General features: G+C 34.6%; 2 protein-coding genes across 10 annotated transcripts in view; one reads left to right on the forward strand and one right to left on the reverse strand.

The window, feature by feature from the left end:
- Nucleotides 1–15,278, reverse strand: part of LOC131037062 (uncharacterized) — a 136,511-nt gene extending 121,233 nt beyond the window's left edge. For 2 of the 9 annotated variants that reach the window (XR_009372219.1, XR_009372218.1), the window contains exon 1: nucleotides 14,699–15,038. The gene's annotated coding sequence lies outside the window, so the exon portion shown is untranslated. Of the gene's footprint in view, nucleotides 1–14,686; nucleotides 15,040–15,199 lie in introns of those variants that run through there. The other 7 variants (XR_009372216.1, XR_009372214.1, XR_009372213.1 and 4 more) reach the window with 6 other exon arrangements.
- A 1,241-nt stretch (nucleotides 15,279–16,519) lies between these two features.
- Nucleotides 16,520–18,619, forward strand: LOC131874899 (uncharacterized). Its single transcript, XM_059218845.1, has one exon. The coding sequence runs from the start codon at nucleotides 16,520–16,522 to the stop codon at nucleotides 18,617–18,619; it is 2,100 nt and encodes a 699-aa protein (XP_059074828.1).
- The last annotated feature ends 3,800 nt before the right edge of the window (nucleotides 18,620–22,419 follow it).

Consider the following 22,419-nt stretch of genomic DNA (forward strand, 5'->3'; position numbering starts at 1 on the left):
AAGGGACCAGGGCGATAATGGTCATGAGATGCACTTGTTCGCACAAGAAAGAAATTCAAGCTTGAAGGACCCAACAAACATCGCAAAATCAACGTGGAGATGAGGACCTTGGACGTAAAAATTGCAAGAGTCATGACAAAGTTGATGGATCGCTCCTGTCCCTCAGTCAGGGACCAGGGCGATGAGGTACGTATCTTCCCACTTTTTCATTTTTGGGCACTAAACAAACATTTTTGAATTTATTTAAATGCTAAAATTCGATAAGTTTTGAAAATTCAATTAAATGGCATTTAAATATTGCGCTTGATATTAATTAAATTATTTTTGCCTTTGTAAAAAATCGAAATTTATTAATTAAAAATAAAGGCATTTAATAATTAATTATTAATTTAATAAAAATCAAAAGGGAGCGCTTGGTAATTTAGAGGTCGGCCTTTGTTATTTGTTTTAAAAATCATTTAAATTGCCTTATTTTTACACAAGTCAGCCTATATGGTGGTAAGAGGTATGAGCGCTATAAAGGGAGGGTGAAAATCTTCATTTTCACATCATCATTTTCATCTCTTACATGCGATTTGAGGAAGGCAAAAGAGGAGCGAATTTCATACAAAGGAAGGGCGAAATTATCGTTCAAGAGAAGGTGCGAATTGTGTTCAAGGTGCGAGTCTTATCAATAGGAAGGCACAAGCATTATCAAAGGAGTTTGAGTTTCAAGTTAGGCGAACTTGCCAAGGACATTGAAGACCACGTCAGAGATATCCCCAAGGGTGGCAAATTGACATAAAGAGGACGTTTATTATCCTTCAAGATCAAGTTAAAGGCTTTAAATTTTGATTTTTGCCTAGGCAAATTCCTCATTTTGCATTCTAGAGTTAGCTCTCTAGTGAGGTATGGCGATATGGATTTATTGTTTTGATTTTGATTGTTGATCGTCATAGCTTAGATTTTGAAATTTTGAAATTTTGAATTCCTAGCTCAAGAGTCGTTTTTAGGAAATGATTAATAAAGGACTTATCATTAAGTTTCCTAAAAAAATTGCTCTCTAATTTATGTTATGTATTGAAAAATCATGTTACTAATTTTGAAATGTTGTGTAGGCATCAAATGGAGGTCTCTTCAAGGAAAATCAAGCCGGATCAAGGACGGTCTTCGCCGGGACGGTCTTAGCCAGGACATGGGCGACCTCTTTCAATCCAGTGTTCCAAGGCGAGGTACATCATCTTCCTGCACATCAAGGACACAAGGAGTTAGAACAAAGGGCTCGTTGAAGAAGTAAATAGTTCCAGATGGATTATTTAAAGCAAGCTTCTCAACAACATCAAGTTGAATATCTACCAAGTTACAAGTGTCAAATGAGGTGGCGTCCTAGTCATCACTTCTCCAATCAGTGAAGTCCATCTCAGCATGTCCAGATTCAATGTACTTAACTCATGGAAGGGGGCACAAACTCCGATGTACCTACCCTGGCTATCCATTGGTCGATTTTTCTAGAGAGGACATGTGTCCAAGCAATACAATTTTATCATTGGTCAAGCATTAAATGTTATGTAATGGTTGTAACAAACCCTAATTAGGGTTTTCATTGTAAAATCTTGGCCATTGATCTTGAATTGATCTAAGCCATCAAATTGTATTGTGGGCACTATATAAGCCCAAACATTTCATTTGTAAAGGATGATTAGAGAGAGTTGTAAATAGTTGGAAGAGTTAGAATATAGTTGATAGAATAGCAATTAGAGTAGAATAGGAGGACAAGGCAAGAAATTGTTGCCATTGATTGTAAACAAACTCCATTTTCATTGAAGTAATGGTGAAATATGTCGTTTTCTTGCAATTTGCATGGTTTCTTGTTGAAGTCTTCAATCTTAGATGGTAGATAATTAGATGAATGGAGGAAATGTGCTTGATTGATGGTGAAATTCGTATATCCATACTACTAGCAGTTTGTTGATTGCAAACTTGCCTTGCGTAGTCAACTGGAATCGTTCAGCCTAAGCTCAATTTCAATTTGTCGCCTCTTCATTGATATGCATCAACTTGGATGGTATCTATGCCTGCGGTGATGATTTGAACATCATAAAGCTTCCTTAGAAGATCGCACTAGCCTTGTGTAGATGTTCCATTGATGTCAAAACAAGACCTAGTTAGAGTTTCATCAAAAATCAAATCATTGCTCCTACATTCTTAGTATTAGGATTAGATCCTCTCTTCGCCCTTATCTTTTTTTCATTTTTCAAATCTAAGTTAGTAAGAGCCTGTGTCCAGCAAAGCAGATCAGAAGTTCAATGTAAGTCCCCTTGTGATTCCAGCAAATCACATCATACCACTGGAGCTTGTCCACACGTGGAGACCCCACTAAAAGAACCTTGGAGTCTACCTAACTGATCCTTTACGCGAATCTTCAGCAGTTAGAGACTATTTTCTCAAGAGAGGATAAGATGCCTTTAGGTATTTTATTCTGTGTATGATGGTGTACAAAATACACGTCAACAGGGCCCCACCTTGTCTGACCCCTTGTGAAGAAGAGAAAAAGACTGATGGGCAACCATTAACAATGACTGAAAATTTGGCTCTAGAAATACAAGATATAATCCATTTGCTCCATTTTTTGGAAAAGCCAAATTTTAGTAAAACCTAACATAGAAAGCCCCAACTTACTTTACCATACGCCTTTTGTAGACACCTAAAAATGGTCAACGCTTGCGGAGTCATACTTTAACATTTGCGCATTGCCTCATTTTAGGTTTTTGCGTCGCATTAACATTTCTCCTACGATTCGCACTTGATCTTTATCATTTGCGAGCATCGAGTCATTCTTCTACATTCTTCATTCATCTCGCCTTCGAATTTGGTCTTGTTGACAACAATCTTCAGTCATGATTTTGGTCAATCTTATCCTGTCGCATCAATGTGCGTGTTCATTTGTCATCATTTTGGACATCGTCAATCCTAATTAGGGTTTTGTCCTCTTATCAATCTTATCATCATGCGATCGATTTGTCATCGATCGTTGTCATTTTCAATTTTGTCATCGATCGTGGTCATTTTCAATCTTGTCGTTTTGCAATCTATTTTGTCATCGATCCTTGTCCTCTTGTCAATTTTGTCATCTTGCGATCAATTTATCATCGATCGTCGTCGTCTTCTTAATTATGTCAATTTGGATCAATTAGTCATTGTTCCTCCTCAATTGGCGCATTTGGCAATCAAATCATTTATCAATTCAAAATCATGATCAAATCGAATCGACATTAATTATCTTTTGTCAAGACCTAATTGTCATTCTCGCATTGCTAATTCATTTTCTAGGGTTTCATGATTTAATCATTTAACCTTGTGTGTCATTTCTTCCTCTAGGATTAATAAATTATTTATTTATTCTAAGTCTTCTCATCGCAATTAAATGTTCATTTAATTGGCTAATTATTCCTCTTTTTGTGAATTAATTAATAAATGAAAAATTATTAATTAATTTACCTAATTCTTAATTCCTAATTTTCCTCTTTTTCTAATTTTCTAATTTCTAATTCATCTAATTTCTATTCCCTCCTATTTTTCTCCTAATTTCATGGGAATGACATTTCAATTTGTCATAATTTGTCATAATTATCAATCAATCAATTTTGGCATAGAAATTTGTCATAAATTGTCATGAATTATCAATCAATCAATTTTGACATAGAAATTTGTCATAAATTGTCATGAATTATCAATCAATCAAATTTTGCATAGAAAGTGCATAATTGTCATAATTTGTCATAATTGACATTTTTGATTTGCAATTTCCATTTGAATTGAATCATGCTAATTTGATCTTTTTCTCCAATTTCTGTATAAATTGGATGAATTTCTTCAATCCCAACTAATCACATTGTCCATCTAATCAGATAATCAGAGAATGAGAATAATCACTTTTTCGAGTCAATCACGTTTCGAGTATTCTTGTGCCAATGTCAATCTTGCTTTCACATTAGGTGTATGCACTTGAAGGTGAGATCCACAAACAAAAGCTATTTGGAGAAGAAAGAAGGACAATGGAGCCGCATGAAGGAGCATTCAAATCTACATTTGGTTTGCATAATCTTTAGTATTGAATGTTTTGCTTTTCATGTCTCTATTGAGTGTGTTTTAGGATAGATCATTGCATTTTAGTTTTCGTGATTGAGCTAGATTAGTTTTGATATATATGCTTTGATGATTTCCGATTTCCTAACATACACCTTCAACATATCTAGTTTGATGATCATGTCCTCACTTTTCTAAGAGATGCAACAGAATGTATAATTTCATGAGCAATTAATGCTCCTTCTACAGTTTCCTTCCCTGGGATGAAACCACCTTGTTCATGAGAAATGAATTTAGGGATGAGTTTTGATAGCCTGACTGAAATTGCTTTTGTTATAATCTTGTATACAGTATTGCACAATGATATGGGTCTGAAATTAGCAAAGGAATTTGGACTATGAGACTTCGGAATGAGAGCAATGAAGGTTGAATTGAATTGTTTCATAATAGTAGCATTCCTTCTAGACGACTCTAGCAATCTCCAAATATCAAAACCCATCAATTCCCAACATTTTTGAAAAAACAAGGCAGTAAAGCTGTCTAGACCTGGTGCTTTATCAAGATGCATAGGAAAAGAACAGATCTAATTTCATCGATGATGAATGGCTTCAGAAGTTCAAAGTTGTCTTGGCATGAAACCAAATCAGGAATATGTTGAAGAACTTCTTGACTCTTGAGTTTTGCATCAGCATCACCTCCATTCGGGGCAGCGAAAAAGGTTGAGAAAAAAGAAACTACCTCTTCTTGAATCTTGACCTTGTCCGTCAACAATTCCCTAGTTGTATTTCAGATTTAAGAAATCATGTTGTTTGTCTTTCTCATATTAGCAGAGGAATGAAAAAACTTTACCATAACTCCCTAGATTTCTACTTCCAGTAAAGTTCTCTCTTAAGGACCTCTTCCAACTGAAGATTGAGGTGGACCTGCTGACTATAAGACTGATCATTGAACCCATGTTGAATGATATTTTCATTTAACTCTTTTATCTTTAACTCCAATTACCCTTTGGAAGCAAAAATATTTTTAAACACCTTGATCTGAATTTTGAGCCACTGCAATTTTTTACAGAATTGAAACATCCTAGAACCCTGAAAAAAAGGAGAGTGTAGCCACCAATCCCAAAGTTGAGGCAAGAAAGTAACATCCCGAAACCAAATCTATTCAAACTAAAAGAAACTCTTTGGAGCATGCTTAAGGGGAGCCAGTGAGACATTCAATTGTAAAGCAAAGTGATCTGATACGAAAAGAGGCAAAACCTGAGAGGATGGAAGATCAAATACCGAACACCAACTTGGATTGACAAAGAATCTGTCTAATCTTTCTGCAATATGCAGAAAGTCCTTCCTTCTATTGGTCCACATAAAATTAACATTTGATGGTATACAGTTCTTTAGACCATTATTGCCAACTGTGAGATTTTGCCAAGATATAGAGGCAATGGAAAGCACAAATAAGAGAGAACAAAATAGATGATAGAAATAAACTATATTCTATCAAGAAAATACAGATCAACTAAATCATCAAGCGTTGAATGAATGTCCGTACAAACAATGTAGATGAGCCTGCTTATATAGGCAAGGCTAATGGATATGTGAGCACACAAACATGACATGTAGCTCAATAAGAAACAAGGGTAGGTAGGAAATAGGTGTGGGTAGGTAGGAGAAACAATATAATATTCCACATGAGGTGGAATGTAAAAACAAGATAAGATCAACACCATAAAAGGTGGAAATTCTCCTATACACACTATCCCAATGTGGCACAAACACCCAAGTGTCTCATACCCAAACTACTATTAAATGCATGTACCTAAGTAAACTTAAGTAAGGTGTAATAATATCCATGATGAATAAATAATTACACCAACACCACCCCTTAAGTGCAACTTAGGGGAATGCACTTAAGTCTACAATGCGACTAAGCAATGCAAGATGGGTCCCAGCTACGAGGCCAAGTGAGGTACCCATGTACAAATGCAAATGCAATCTCCCATAAACGGAGAAAGAGAGAAAAACCCAATGGGAAAAAACTCCCTCCCCAAAAGAGATATGATGAAAGCACACAATGCTCTCAATGATGAAAAGAAGAGACCATGAAGCCCCACCTCAATGTCGAATCTTCTGCAAGGATGGTCCAATGATGTGGACCAAAACTACCTCCCCATAAGGAAGAAAGAGAGCCTATGCTGCACCAATAATGTCAAAGTGTGACAAAACCAAGTACCAAGTCGATGACGATGAATCACTCGCTGCAACAAAAAGAAGATCAAGCATGGAGACAACCTGTTTTGAGCATCATCTAGATACTCGTAAATGGCAGAAATACTGGTACAATCCAAGTCTCACGAGAGCCATGCACAAATGTGTATAATCTAAGTCTCAACTGAAGCCATGCACCAAGTCTCACAAGATATTCATAATCTATGTGTACAAGAGGATTGCATCAAATAGTCAACAATGACAAGATACAAAGAGGTGTGGCACTTTATGATAGTGTGAATACATGATAAAATATTCAAATGTGGAAACATGAAAATGATGCCACCAACAAAGAAGCCCTGTAGAATACTGCAGATGAAGATGCCTCCGAATGGAATTTCACCAAGAGATATAAATGAACAACTGACCCCCCATAAAAAGATCATGTTGGCACTTGCAAATAATGGCAAAGTGGACTTCTAATTTCAATGATTACAACTTCTCAAAATGAGATATAAGAGACTTCAACAAATACTACTAGTGATCTAAACTGAGATCCAAGCAAAATACAAGTACCAAATAGGCCAAAAAATGACCAAATACTAAAAGTACAATTTCTACTCACAATCACTACAAACTAATGGCAGATTATGAAAGTAGGCAAAAAATTATGCACTCTCAAAAAAAAAACGACACCTGAAAAGGAGTCCATATGAGCCCAAACGAAGCCTCCAAAGTTGTAAAAATCGGGATTTCATGATTTCCGAAAAACCTATATCCGAAAATCAGAAAACTCCTGCACCACTGTATAGATCACGAAATTCTACCCCAAAACAAAAAAAATTGCTGAGATATCACAATTTGAAAATTGACTGCAAAATTATAATTTCTGGAAAATTTCTACCGCAGCTTCAAACTTCAAATGCCTCTAGATTTAGCCTCTGAAGTTTGATTTGAATGAAACAAAAGGCAAAAACTGACTTTCTTGGACCTCCTCAATCCAATGGTGACCTCAGATTTGACCCATCAAGCTTCAATAAAAACTTGCAATAGAAAGCTCCAAAATATACAACCCTAAATAACATCAAATTTCTCTCAATTGGCAAACCAATGACACTCTAATGACTATGATACCATGTGAGGTTTTGCCAAGATCTAGAGGCAATGGAAAGCACAAATAAGAGAGAACAAAATAGATGATAGAAATAAACTGTATTCTATCAAGAAAATACTGATCAACTAGATCATCAAGCGTTGAATGAATGTTCGTACAAACAATGTAGATGAGCCTGCTTATATAGGCAAGGCTAATGGATATGTGAGCACACAAACATGACATGTGGCTCAATAAGAAACAAGGGTAGGTAGGAAATAGATGTGGGTAGGTAGGAGAAACAATATAATACTCCACATGAGGTGGAATATAACAACAAGATAAGATCAACATCATAAAAGGTGGAAATTCTCCTATACACACTATCCCAATGTGGCACAAACACCCAAGTTTCTCATATCCAAACTACTATTAAATGCATGTACCTAAGTAAACTTAAGTAAGGTGTAATAATATCCATGATGAATAAATAATTACACCAATACCAACAAATTCAAAAAACTCCTGCATAATTTTAATAGGGGGGATGATACCACCATACTTACCTCGGAGGGACAAGATTGCATTTAAGTCACCTCCAATTATAAAGGGAATGTCAAGGAAATTAGCCAAAACCTGAGAGATATTATCCCAAAGGTATTTTTTCCCCGTTGTTGAGTTAGGTCCATAAACTGAAATCAAGTGAAAAAGGCAATCAGAATAAGAAACCTAAATGTGAATGTAGTTTGCCTTGGTAGCTATACTTTCAACTTGGACATCTGCTTCCTTCCATAAGAGAGCCAGACACCCCGAAGCACCCAAAGATGGCAATGCAACATACTTCCTCTGATCAGGTGGGAGGGTGGAGTGAATTTGTTTAATATGTTATCAGGTTTAGCGTTTTTGGGCTGATTTTTATATGGGTTTATGTTTGCAGTCCTGTAATTTCTGTTTTAATTGCTATGGTCGTTCCTTCAGTTGTAACTGCCTCTTTTCATGAGCAGGGGCTCCAATAGATCTCTCACTAATTAATCAAAAAAACAATTTCATAATGATGAAGGTATAAATACCCAAACCAAAAAGGGCTCCAGAAATTGTATTGGCACTAAAAAAATTGTCCCAGAAATAATCATATCCTGACTTTCCCCACACAATCAGTGAACAAAACTTCCTTTATTTTGAAGACTTGAACACCCTATAATAGTTGATTTCACCATTTACACATTTTCCAACATTCATCTAAGATAATAACTTGAATTACTCAACCAACCCCCAATTTTAGCAAAGGGGAAATTTTAAAAGAACACGATATATAAATATTTTATTCAATGTTTAGGTCTCTAATTGTGGAGTATTTGTGATGATCATTTTGTATTTTATGGCTTTGATATAACATATTCATATCGTTTTCTTCCCAATAAGAGTGAAAGTCAACAAAGAAAGCCTTGCATATGCATGCAAAAGGAAAGATGTCCTAACTTGGGATCCATTTGTCTCTTCAGTAGTAGCTTTATCGGACATATAAGGATATTGACCAGAATTGTATTATTTATTTATTATTATTCAACAAACAGAGCTCTTACCATGCTCTTCCATGACTGACGTTAAGAGATTAAATTTTTATTGGTCGATGAATATATTTATGTTCTAATTTGATGATGGCAAGAACTGAAAATATATCAACCCGTTAATAATGGGCCTTCTAGGGTTGATCCTAATCCAATCACAAGACTCCTAGCACAATAGACACCACCTAAGATAGACTGGATAAAAATAAACTTCGATGGAGCTGCACGTGGCAATCCGAGACAGGCTGGGGCTGGATGTGTCGCTAGGAATCATGAGGGAGTCATATTGGCAACATGCTGCCAAGGCTTAAGAATGACCAACAAGATTGCAGAAGTTAATGCAGCTTTCCTTGCTATTCAAATGGCGAGGAGATTGGGGGTAAGGAATCTGCATTTGGAAGGAAACTTGAAAATTATAATTCAAGTGATTGCAAAAGGGAGCATGGTGCATTGGCAGATTGACAGAATGATACATGTCATCAATAGACATCTCAAGGGATTTCCGAAGTTTTTAGTCTCACATTAGAAGGGAAGGAAACCAAGAAGCAGACAACCTATCCAAAATTGTTGTTGATCTCTCACAAGGCGAATCCAAATGGCACCTTGTTCGAGAGCAGGAAATCGAACTGCATTGATTACTGTGATTCTTTATTCCTCACAAGTCGTTAATTGTGGATAGGGAAGCAAAGCCAGTGCATGAAATTGTCATAACGTGGCTCGTTATTTGAGTATGCAGGATGGTCTAAGGGGATTTGAGGGAGATTTGTCAATTGAGTTATGAAGGTACAATTGGTGCATGTGGTAGGAGTAATGTGCAGATGAAACCACTAGAGGAGAAAATTGGCAGCATGCTAGAACATGAACTTGCATTGGCACATTGAGTCCATGTAATTAATTCAGGCCAATTTACCAACGGAAGGTTTGAAGTTCAAGATCTCTGTATGGTCAAGATCGGTTTTGGCCAAGAAAGTTGACAAAATTAATTGGAAAGGATAGCAAGTTGGGAGCAACTTTAAAGGCCAGAGTGACAACGGATGACATAACTCCCATTCATTTCCAAAGTTGGTGTGTCTAAGAAGATTGGTGAACAAAGAAGAGCAAAAGCAAGGAGAAATGGAAGCCAATTTCTCGTTGAGGTCGACCAAGTAGTAGGTTGCATTCTGGGGTAGGATAACGGATGGGAGGCTCGCCAACATCTTTGTGTTTGACGACAAGACATTCATCACATGAGCAAAGATTGTGCTGGGAGATAAGTTTATCAACGCAGAATTCAAGTACCGAACGAATGCAGACATTGTTTCTCTGTTCCTAGTGTGGTGTTTTAGATTAGAGCCTAAGGAGAGTGTGCGGACAATAATGACGAGGTGTGTGAGGAAGGAATGGTTGTAGGGTCTGTAATATCCCTTGCCAAATCTAATTGAAAATTTCTGATTTAAATACTCAAGGAATATTGTCAAACACTTGTCATGAAACTTTTGTATTTGTTGATTGTGGTTTCTTTTTGACATTCTAATTTATGAGATGATAATATGCATTCATTGAACTCAAAAGGTCATATTTCAAAGTCTGAAACTAAATGAGAATGCAATGTAACACCTACCACTAACCTTCCAATGACAATGTGTGACTGAAATCATATGAAATATGCATCTACAGCTGTTAGACATTTCTACGAACATTTGGCATGCATTCTAAGAGACCAAAATGCACTTACAGCAGATTGTCATTAACACAAACACTTGTCATAAATACATGTAATTCCCACGTGCCAATGAGTGGTACTAACAGCAATAAATGTAGCCTCTAACAATCTGAAATCGCTCTTCAAACCCCTTTGAATTTATGTAGATTAACTCTTCTAAAATGCATTAGTATTGTAGCGTTTACTATTCACGGGTACTGTAGCGATTTACTATTCATGGGTACTGTAGCGCACTGTTCACGGGCATTGTAGCAGCAAAAAAATCTCTGAATATAATCCCTTTCAATCTGCAAACAAACTCTGAAATAAACCCTCCAATCAGCTCAATATTGACTACTGAATGAAGCCAACTCTCACAAGCATAATCAGATGATATCGCACACCCTCTATATGCTGTTACGATGAAGAAGCCACGCTCTCCAATGCCGACGAGCCTTGAATCCTGCAGAAACCCTTGGTATTCTACACTTCAATGCTCTAGAGAAACTTCAGTCAAAAACTCCAATCACATAATGAAGTTCGATTCCTTTTGCACACTTATATTTCCTCAAGAAGTTCGAACTTCTTCAAAAAGCTCTTAATTAACATTAAAATGTTATAATATTTCATTGGCATCAATAATGTAATTAAATCTTAGGTTATGTGCTCATAAATTATTAATAAACTTGGCCCCCTTCTCATGATAAATAGACCCTCATTTAAGTGTTTTATAATATAAAGTCATTTTATAACTTAATAATATAATCTCCAAATAATTAATGTTTAATTGAGCCAATTAAACATTAATATCTCCATGAATACTCTATATTTTTTAACGCCGTCTAAACTAGGAGCTAACATGAGGAGACTGCATATGACCATACCCCGTTTACTAAATATAGCAGGGGTCCATCTCTAACATCCCAAGACTTACTAAAAATAGTAAGTAGATCAAATGATGTCCGAATGATGCCAAACGAAGACCAAACTAAAGCACTTTGAACACTGGGGATGATACCAATCCTCAAAAGACCCTCTAACCAATCCCATTAGCCTACGAGGTCAGGGTAATAGGCTAATCCTCACTAAAGAACTGATGTCAACAAAAAGGGGACATCGCAGGGTCTAGATAGCTTGATGGCGGTGGCTCAGGATATGAAAGGTTTTGTGTGTCCAAGAAGTGTTTGGTTACACGTTGGTTAATATACCCCTCCCCTCAGACCATTCTTAATTTGGAGCGCAAATCGTAATAAGGAGGTTCGAAGAATGACAACCCAGATTGGGATGCAAGGGGTGAAAATTTTCCTTGACAGAGTGGAGGAGAGGGAGGTTAGACTGGAGCAAGTGAAATGGGGTCCTTACAATGAGTACAGGGCACTGAAGAAGCAGGAGGACGTTCCAAAGTGGAGGCGTGGGCGCCTGGCTAAGTTGAAGAGGTCGAGACGCATCCACACTCTGCTGCGAGAAGAGTCATCCAGGAGCCAATATGAACCAGAAATTGTGAGTCAGAATGCAGCTCCAACCGAAGTAGTTGACGGCAAAGGGAAGGCGGTAGTCGAGGCAAGTTAGATAAGCAGGCTAGGTCCCATTTTTGGGTTGTGTTTGAACAGCATACTGTGGATAGATGTAGATAGCCATTGATTAGGATTTGATGACAGATTTTTTGGAATAACTTGGTTTTTTTTCATTTTGATGGAAAACTGTTGAAACTATGGATGCAATCTTCCACTTTTTTAATACATTAGATACCAATTACCGATCAAAAAAAAAACTGAAAATATATCCTAACTCCTAAGTTGTCAGTCACAGTTCGGAATTGGATTTGGGTTCGCGGATTCGTTCAAAAAAATTTTGGGGTGGGTTCAAGTTTACTTTGGGTTCGTCTATACAAAAATATATAAAAATTAAAATATATATATATATATATATAAATGCAGCAACAAATAAGTTCATAATACACCACTATCAACTATGCTAATAATAGAGTAATAGAGCAAAATACACCACCATATATATTAACGTTTTAGTCCAAATAACATAACAAAATGCCAACACCACCATATCAATGTTTCAGTTCAAAAATAATAATGTCAACATTAACAATCAGCCATCACTGATCAAATATCATCAGAAGTCATCAAACATATCATCATCATCCTGCTGTGGCAAATGCACAAAAGCGCAAATGAGATGTTTCACCTTTCTGGCCTTTTTAGTGGTCTATTTTATAGGGGTGGAGGGTCGAGTTGACCATAATAGACCAAAAAAGAACTTAAAAAAATCAAAAAAGTGTTTTAAATCTGTCAAATTCTTCCTGGGTTCTACCCCTGAGGTCAAAATTCACTGCAAATTCTTCGAAATTCTCCTTGAGTTCTTCACAGTGAACCCACAAACAAACTACAAGACCCTGGCCGTATTTGGTGTTGATTTTACGGTAGTGCTCGTTAACCACAGGCAAACATCAAATCTGTTGTCTTCCCAACCATAGACGATAAGCTCTTATCGTCACCCCCGAGCACACTACATGTCCTTCATGTTATTGAATTCATATCTATTGATGCAATCATCAGCTTGCATATATATGAATCAATACCTCCTAATAGACCTCAAGTCGGCCATATACTTTTGGCGCCAAGGATAGGGTCAGACCTATATATTACAAGTTACATATGAGTCTCTCTTAGTTGCAAGTTACATTTAACTTAATCACAAGTTACACACAAGTGGTTCGCCCAAATAGGGCCTGCCCCAAATTAGACTCATACAACTGAGATATCCAAATGCCAAGGCCAACAGACCACTTGGCATTTTGTGCACTAGGTCGGCCCTAGAAGGGATCTGACCTAGCGACACAACAACATTTGGGCCGGACCGCATTCGGACCAGTATTTGGGCCGGACCGGACCAGGACCCTGGGCTGCCGGGGAAGAATCTGGCAACTCAGAATATATCCATTGACATCTAGAAGCATGCACATATGAACATTTGCTTAAGACTCATCAAGAAATACCGAGATCCGTGAAAAGTTGAAGCCTTTTAGAGATCAAGTTGTCAGATGAACAAAATCCAAATAAAGTATAAAAGTGAGAGAGAAAATGGAAATCCTAATTAATTAAGATTACAGTTAGTCACAAAAGGAAACACCCCAAGCTCACACTGGTAAAATACTGAAAGCCAAATAGTCTCACATGTCTGCGTCCACTAAGAGGGTTTGCCAAATGACAATCTAACTGGGTATTGGCTAGAAAGCCTTACTGAATGTTAGGGTTCCCATATGTGTCCAGAGAAGGCATTATCTCCATTACAAACGATCTACCTCTCTATGCATGTAAAATTTTCATGATCGAATACATGAGTATTTTATCAGATTGGTTCCCATTTGCATGATCACATTGATCCTTAGGAACATCTAGATAACCTTAACAATTCAATTCCAGAAACCTGATTTAAGGTTAAGCTTAGAAGGAAAGGTACATAAATGAGGCAAATTTTGACTTCTTTCAAAAGCAAATCAGTTCCGTTGTTAATCCTAATATAAGTCATGTAGCACATTTGATAGATTAAACCTTGACTATTTTCCTATTGAACGAGGAAGCACTAAAATACACGAGAAATTTTAGAAGGATAGAAAAGATATATTTATTTAGTACGGATTATATAGCTAAATAGATGAAACAAACAAAAAAAAATTTCAGCCTAACCTTTGATGATAACATAAAATGCACCATTAAAACTAGTATTTTAGTATTAGATATACAGACTTGGCCGATACATTTTAACACTTTGCTTAGGGGTGAATCTATTGGGAAAACGCAGTCAATTGGCAATTGAAAATACAGCCTGTACACCATCGCTAATGTTCGGAGGGGTTACGAAGTAATGGTAAAGAGGGCATCCCATCTTTATAAATTTTAAGAATGTAATTAACTGAAAAAACTTCTCTGAACAGCAAAGAAAGAAAGCACGGATCCTCCATATATCTAGGTTAGTCCATAAAGTGAATCAGAAAAATAAAATAAAATGACTGAAATATTTCTATCAAGTCTATCAGACAAATATGCAAATTAAACATTCGAACCTTATAAAATACCTAAAGCCACCTTTGGAGTTGTCTCGTTCGCTTTGACAGCCGGTGGATCTGCTCCTGCAAGTACTTGCTGCAAATGCATCAACCAGCCAGGCATTCGTCCATCAGCCCCTGAGTTCGAACTCATACACGCTACTCTGTAATCCATATTCATTATGGGTCGGTTGTGTAGCCTCAGAACACTTTGAAATGGGTAGAATTGAACATTGGAATACAGCAATAAGGACGACGTTTTTGAGAAATAGTTTAGCCTCTTAAAAGGATCAATGTATCTTCTGCCTGCCATTTTTCTTAGGAAGAGAAATTCATGCAGCTAGAATCAATTGGTTAATGAATAAAAATTCCTTAAAAAGAAAAAAGAAAAATCGGATATAAAGCTTTATTGTTAAAGTCGTTATAATGGTTGTGAATCAATTTAACAGCAGAATAAATGAACCCAATGGTCAAATTAAGAAATGCTAGTGTGACCTGAATTCCTTTTGTTAGATTTGCAGAGAAACTCACCATAAGACTCCGCCCTAACTCTCGTCTATAGCACCATTTTCACCATTTAGGAGAGTTTATCAGTTCCTGCAAATGTTAGATCATTTTTTTAAATTATTTTAATCAATTAGAATAAAGATTTAAAATACTTAGACAATAAAATTATAGTATAAATTTAGTTTTTATTTTAAATAATAATAAAAATCATATTTATTTATATTTTTATTGGTTGGAGTGGACAAAAAAAATTAATTTTCTCACCAAAAACATTTCTACTTTCAATTTATTAAATTAAATATCAATAATGACATTTAAAGCGAGAGGTACAGATTTTTTACTCCACATAATAATGACATTAAAAACAACTAAAAAAATTAATATTAAAAAAATGAATGTTGAGTACCGAGGAGTGGATGTACTTTTTATTAATTAACTTGCAATACCATGCTGTACTTTTAATTAATTAACTTGCAATACCATGCTACGGCTATATTCACTTGCTCAACTCTCTCTGATTACATGAGGTTTGTACGCATTTGTATTAAATTCATACCAATATTTTATATAGTTTTGTATTTTTTTATTATTTTTATTATTTTTATTTTAGTTTTAATGATCCACAATATTAATGAGAATATAGTTTTCTAAATTTAGAAATTTGTCATTATTTTTAGTTTACATGTGAATAAAAAAAAAATTAAATTATATTCAATTTTTCAAATTTTAATATTTTTTTTTGATGTGAAGAAAAAATATATTTTAGGTAAGATTTTAATTTATTTTTAAATATTTTCTTAATTTATTAGATATTTTTAAACAATTGAAACATAAATTTATAGATCTTGATCACAATTGTTAAAGATGAAAAAATAAAGATTAGTTATTAGGTATAATTTTGTTATATTAATATTGTATTTTTCAAGTACGGTAATTAATAAAATTTAATTAGTTATTATTCTTTTAAAATGGTAAATAGATTATTTTTAATTAATTTAATTTAAATATTATTATATATTAATGTAAATTTATTTTTAAAATTATATTGGAGTTGGAAGACATATCTTAATAATCCTACAAGACTATTTCAAATTTACTAGCATAACATATTTTTCATGTTTTTATATAGTTTTATAATAAATTCTAAATTGACTTTCTACCTCTTTAATACATTTATATTTAATTTTTATTTTGTTTTAAATTAAAATTTTAGGTTTTAACAATTCTAATATAGTTACTTTTTATTTTTAAAAAGTAGAATGGAGCTTTATTGATACTATGCTCAAGGCCTTTGGTTTCCCTAACCTATTCTATAAGTATATCAAACTTTTGCTTAAAGATGTTATGGCCCAAGTTGATATTAATGGATCTCTTTCGGAGCCCTTTCCTCTAACTCGATCTATTAGACAGGGATGTCCACTTGCCCCTGCTCTATTTGTAATTGCTTCTGAAGCTCTTACCTACATCCTTACTGACGACACTTTATCCCCGGCTGTCAAAGGTATTACTCTTCCCAACAATGAGGATCTGTCTATCTGTCAATTCGCTGATGATACTAGCTTATTCATTAAGATGGAAGATGATAACTTTAATTGTCTTACTAAGAAACTTGATCTCTTCTGCTCGATCTCGGGTGCTAAACTATCTCAGGCCAAATGTATTTGTCTTGGCTGGGATGAACATCCTCCGGGGTGGTTGTTGAAATTTGGCTTCCAGTGGGGTGGCCCAACCACCATAACCAAATACCTGGGCATCCCTTTTGCTGTAGATCCCTCTATTAAGGATATGTGGTTATGGGTTAAGACCAAAATCACAAAAAAGCTTAATAGCTGGTTCAACCGATTCCTGTCACTTGCTGGCAGACTTCAAGTCTGTCAAAAGATTTTATCTTCATACAACATATACTACGCTTCTGCTTGGATGTTCAACAACTATCAAATTTTAGAAATCCAGAAGGCTATAAGGAACTTCCTTTGGTCGAATGGTAAAGGAAATAAAAAGTGCCACATGGTTAAATGGGACTGGTGCTGCACTGATAAAAAATATGGAGGGCTTGGTCTAAAAGACCTTAGACTCCAAGGTATTGCACTTGCCACCAAGTGGATCTCTCACTGTGTAGATGGAGAAGAGCCATGGAAAGTACTTGTTAGGAACAATATCTTGAGAGGTTACCCAAAAAAAGCTAAAACTTGGAAAAATCTCCCATTTGCTGATATCATCTTTGGTAAATTTCCTACTGCTGTGCATGGCTCTGCAGTATTCAAAACATTATGGAGAGCTTGGGAGTTGTCTAGACACTGCATTTCTGATAATGCATTCCATTCGAACGACTCTCTACATGGTGAGAGGTCTATTTGGTGGAATCTGTATCTCCAAGGGAAGCCGCTTGCATTGACTCAAGGCTGTTCGGCCAAAGTATGGAATAACTTGGGAATCTCCACATTCATGGACCTTTTTGAAAATGATTGCTTGATTAATTGGGATGAGTTAAGATATAAATATAATCTTCCTATCGCTCATAAAAAAACATACTCCATGCTTACTAGAGCCTGCTCGAATATCCCTTCAAACTGCCTCGTTGACTCTCATAGATTCACTAACAGCAAATGGACTGATAGTTCTCTACTGACTAAACTTAAAGCCAAAAATGTTTACAACTCCCTGAATAATAATCTTAGTATTATTAAGCATGTTAATAATGTGTGGTATACTGACTTGGAGATGAAGGACTGGAATAAAAATTTTAAAAGAATTTGGAAATCCTCCATTGACCCCAAGATCAGATGTTTTAGATGGTTATTGTTAATTAATAGAATACCTATTAACAATTACCAGATGAATTATGATAGTTGTACCTTCTGCAATAAACCTGAAACTTGTAGACATATATTCTTTGAATGTAATTTTGCAAAGAAAGTATGGGAATTATGTGGAATTACGTACCCCAAGTACATTGATATCTTTGAAATTATTACAGGTTACATTCATGGACTTAAAAATGATTCTAATATTCTATGGTTCATTATTTCAGCTAACATTTTATGGCAGCTATGGAAATGCAGAAATGAGGAAAGGTTTCAAGGTGCACATAGATCTCTTACTGAGTTATACCTTAAACTCACCCTTATTAAAATCTCTTCGCAGGTTTGTATTACGATGATGATCGAGAGGGAGAAACTGATCAGATTCCTCAAGATGGGGCACTCTACTATGTTCGTGTTTGAAATGAAAGACGGTTACGACTATCGTAACCACATGAACAATATGGTTTTTTTCAATAAAACGGTGAAAAAGCTGCACAAGGAAATTACCAAAAACAAGAATGCGACTGATGATCAGATAAAAATGATTGCTCAAATCCAAGTTAATAAAAGCATCGCTTGGATGGAAGGACCTCTCGGATGGACAGCTTGGGTTGATCAGTTTGAAGACCTGCTGCATTAATACCTTTTATGTTATTATATAGTTGCTTCACTATGTAATTTACATTTTTGGCTGCTCTTGTGACTTACTCTCCGTGTGAGGCATGCCTCCGGAGCTGACTTAATTTTGGAACCTCCTCGTGCTGTAATTCTGTTGATAACACTATATTTAATATATAAAAAAATCAAAATTGCTCTTCTAATAAAATATTAAAAATAAAATAAAAAAGATTAAAATTGTAACTATTATATTGAAACATACAAATAAAATCAAATTGAAAAAAATTGGAAAAAATGAAATATATTGAAAAGTAAAAAGCCAATTTGTAATTCATTGACTTATTTGATTTCACCCCCTCTCTATAAATTAATAATAATTATATTTATAAAAATATTATTGTTTATAATTCAAATGAATTTTTATTGTATTTATTGTAATGGTGATAATTTTGTTTGTAAAGTGATTGGTTCATTTAAAACACATCAGCCTTAAGAAAAATGTTAATAAAAAAATCTCATAGTTTTAGGTATTCCACCTTCTAACTTTTTTTTATCCATTAAGGAATAATCTAATTAAGCCGAGAGGCTTCCTACAGTCACAGTATGGATGTCAACCATCCATGTACACAAAATCATCTCCTCGAATTTAGGTGACATTTTTGAATCCTGACCTATAAAATTCAATTCCCCTAAAAATTAAAACCTACATACCCAATGGAAAACAAATAAATAAAATTAAATGCATTAAACATTCGAATGCTTAAAAAACGAACTAATGCAAAATGCATTTTAACATTATAAATGCTGAATCAAATGCATTTTAACATTATAAATGCTGAAAACTCGGAGAACGTGACTCAGCCGTTTCTGTGAAAATCAGTAGCACAACACAGCGGATGCACTTCATTTTTTTTTACGGGTATTTGTTGATTTTTAATGCTATTCTTAATTTTTTTTTTCAATTAATAACACTTTATTGTTTTGTATTTTATGATTGTTTTTATTCACGAAATTTGTTCTTCACATTTCAGAAGACTTTGTGGATCCTGTGAGACGTAACACTACAATGGCAGTCATCCGTCATAAAGTTTTATTCATGGTCAGATTAAATTTCGTTGCTGAGTTTAATCACCATCGCTCACTTAGAATATTACGGTATCTGACTGAATTAGTTATTTGGAAACCGATGAATTTTGCAACAAAAAAACGGTTACCATCCAACTTCGCATTTGCATTACAAAATTTTTTAAGCTTCGATTCCAATTATGTCTTTTTTAAAACCTAGAATACTATTCGAGCAACAAAGGTATAGCTCTCAAGTCTTCCATTCTCAATCAATCACATTATACTATTATATTATTCTTCTGTAATATGCCAGTTGTTGTCCATATTTAAAAAAAATAAATCCGTGACATTTGTTTAGTAGAGGCAGTCATTTCTTCATGTGTTTAACAAATCCGTATTGAGTCTGTTTCAGAGAGGAGCAGGGATTTAGCCATAAATTAATTTAGCTTCACGCAGAGCTTTCGAAGCCCTTATTGACAAGAAAAAGGAGGGATGCATCTGGTTTGTGCTAGGTACCCTAGACATGCAGAAGACCTTTTTTATTACCACAAATCTTGGTTATTTGGAGTCTTGACAAAAGTGGCAAGGATGAAAGAAAATGTTTATGGAAGCGATAAAACAGAATCACAAGACTGTTAAACTTCAAGGAATTGGCGAGGATGGCCTCTATTTTCATTGCTTGCAGCTTTGTGGAAGATTTCTTTGTTTTCTACACAGGTTTGGTTTATTAATTTTTCGATACTTAAGTTGGTTTTGGTTTCTTACAAAAGATGCAAGCTTTGCTTACAAAAAATGCAAGCTTTGAAATTGCAGGCATCTGTGAGTCGCAGTACATTCGCATGGCAAAGGAACTAGACATCGCGAGCTTGGTTTACCCAGTTTCAAGAGGGCTATCCGCTTTTAGTAACTACAATAAGAATATTAAAATATCTGGTGTTTGCCATGGTAGATACTTTTGGCCTTGCATGCAGAGAACGTATATGGGCTTCAAATCATGCGCAGTCGGCAATTTTTGGGAACTACGAGTTTCTTTGTCAATTTTTTTATGTTTTTAATGAATTTATGTTAATTTGTTGAAGTGCTGTGAATAATTAAGTATTCTGAAATAGTCAAAAAATTAATTTGCATACAAAAAGTTGCTATCCCAATTACAGATATGTATCCCTATTTTAGTGTTTTATGGATTTACAGGATTTCCTTGACTCCATGTTTTGGCAGTTATTGCATGTTGTTGACTTGTTGCCCCTGTTGCGTGGCTTTAAGAGAGCCTACAATTGCTCGCTAATGAAGTCGGCAGAAATGCCCAAAGAAGATGCAAAAAAGTTGAAGTTTTATGTGAAATGCATGGGACCAATTATGTCTAACATGTTCATTTTATTGATATTTTGAATTAAAAAATAGTTCTTTTATTTTTATTATATTTTTTCATGTATATTTATGATTAATGATCATAAATTTAATTTTCATCAATAAAGGGATTGTATCAACATCTATTATTATAAAAAAAAATGGAATAATTTCAAAGTAAAGGTAATGGATTGGGAATTAAGTTATGAAGTTCTATTAAGGCTATTTACCTCATAATATAATGTGAAAGAAAAAAAATCATGCTTTATATGATTTCAAATAAATTATTGTAAAAATTTGTATGTTATAGTGATTAATATCAATTTAATATCAACCAATTTTTCTTTGCATAGAGTGATAAAACACATGATTTTGTTTTGTTAACATAATGTTGCCTACATATTATATTAGTATATAGAAGCAATTTTGATTAAAAAAGAAGGAAAGAATCTTAATCATCACTTTAGAAAGATAAAAAATAATTTGTATGTTTTGAAATTTTAAATATAAAAATATAATATTTTTAAATTGAAAAAATCAAAATCACATGCTTAAACAAATACTTCAAAATTTATATATAATTTTTAGAGGGATCAAAAATATTTTTTATGTTTCTTAATTTTAGTAATAAAAATATAATATTTCTAAAGCTAATTCTGACCTTAATTAAAAACATGAACTCTTATACGAACACTAACTATAATTAAAACCTGACCATAATCAAACCCTAACCTTGATAATTTCACTAGTCTAGAACTAATTGAACCTTGAACCATAACCTAATCCCAAACTTCAACCTTAATCTAACCATAACCTAATCCTAAATTTAAGTACAACCTTACAATTAAGCCCTAACTATAACTTGAACCCTAATATAACCATAACTAAATTCTAGCCTAAACTTAATCCTAACCCTAATTAAACTCTGATCATAATTCAACTCTAATTTTAATCTAACCCTTGCCATAATCAAACATTAATCATAATTGAACCCTAACTATAGAAATAGACCCTACCTACAACTTCAACCTTAATCTAACCCTAATCTGAACCCTAATCCTTATTGAATCCTAATCCTAATTTATAATATAATCCTAACCCTCACACCATGCTTTATCCGTAAACACTAACACTATTTGAATACTCATTCTAAATCTAGCCATAATTAGACCCTATTTATAAAGTGTAATGCTAACCCTAACCCTAATCAAGATGTAAATCCTAACCCTAATAATAACCATAATTATAAACTTAAACCTAACTATAACCCAAACCTAAAACTAACCCTAATCCTAACAATGATGTAGACCTTAACTATTATCCTAATCGTAATCCTAAACCCTATCCCAAACCATAACCATAACCCTAACCATGATTTCAACCCTAAACCTAACCATAATCCTAGGCCCT

The sequence above is a fragment of the Cryptomeria japonica genome, chromosome 4 (assembly GCF_030272615.1).
Source record: "Cryptomeria japonica chromosome 4, Sugi_1.0, whole genome shotgun sequence".
NCBI classification, from domain to species: domain Eukaryota; kingdom Viridiplantae; phylum Streptophyta; class Pinopsida; order Cupressales; family Cupressaceae; genus Cryptomeria; species Cryptomeria japonica.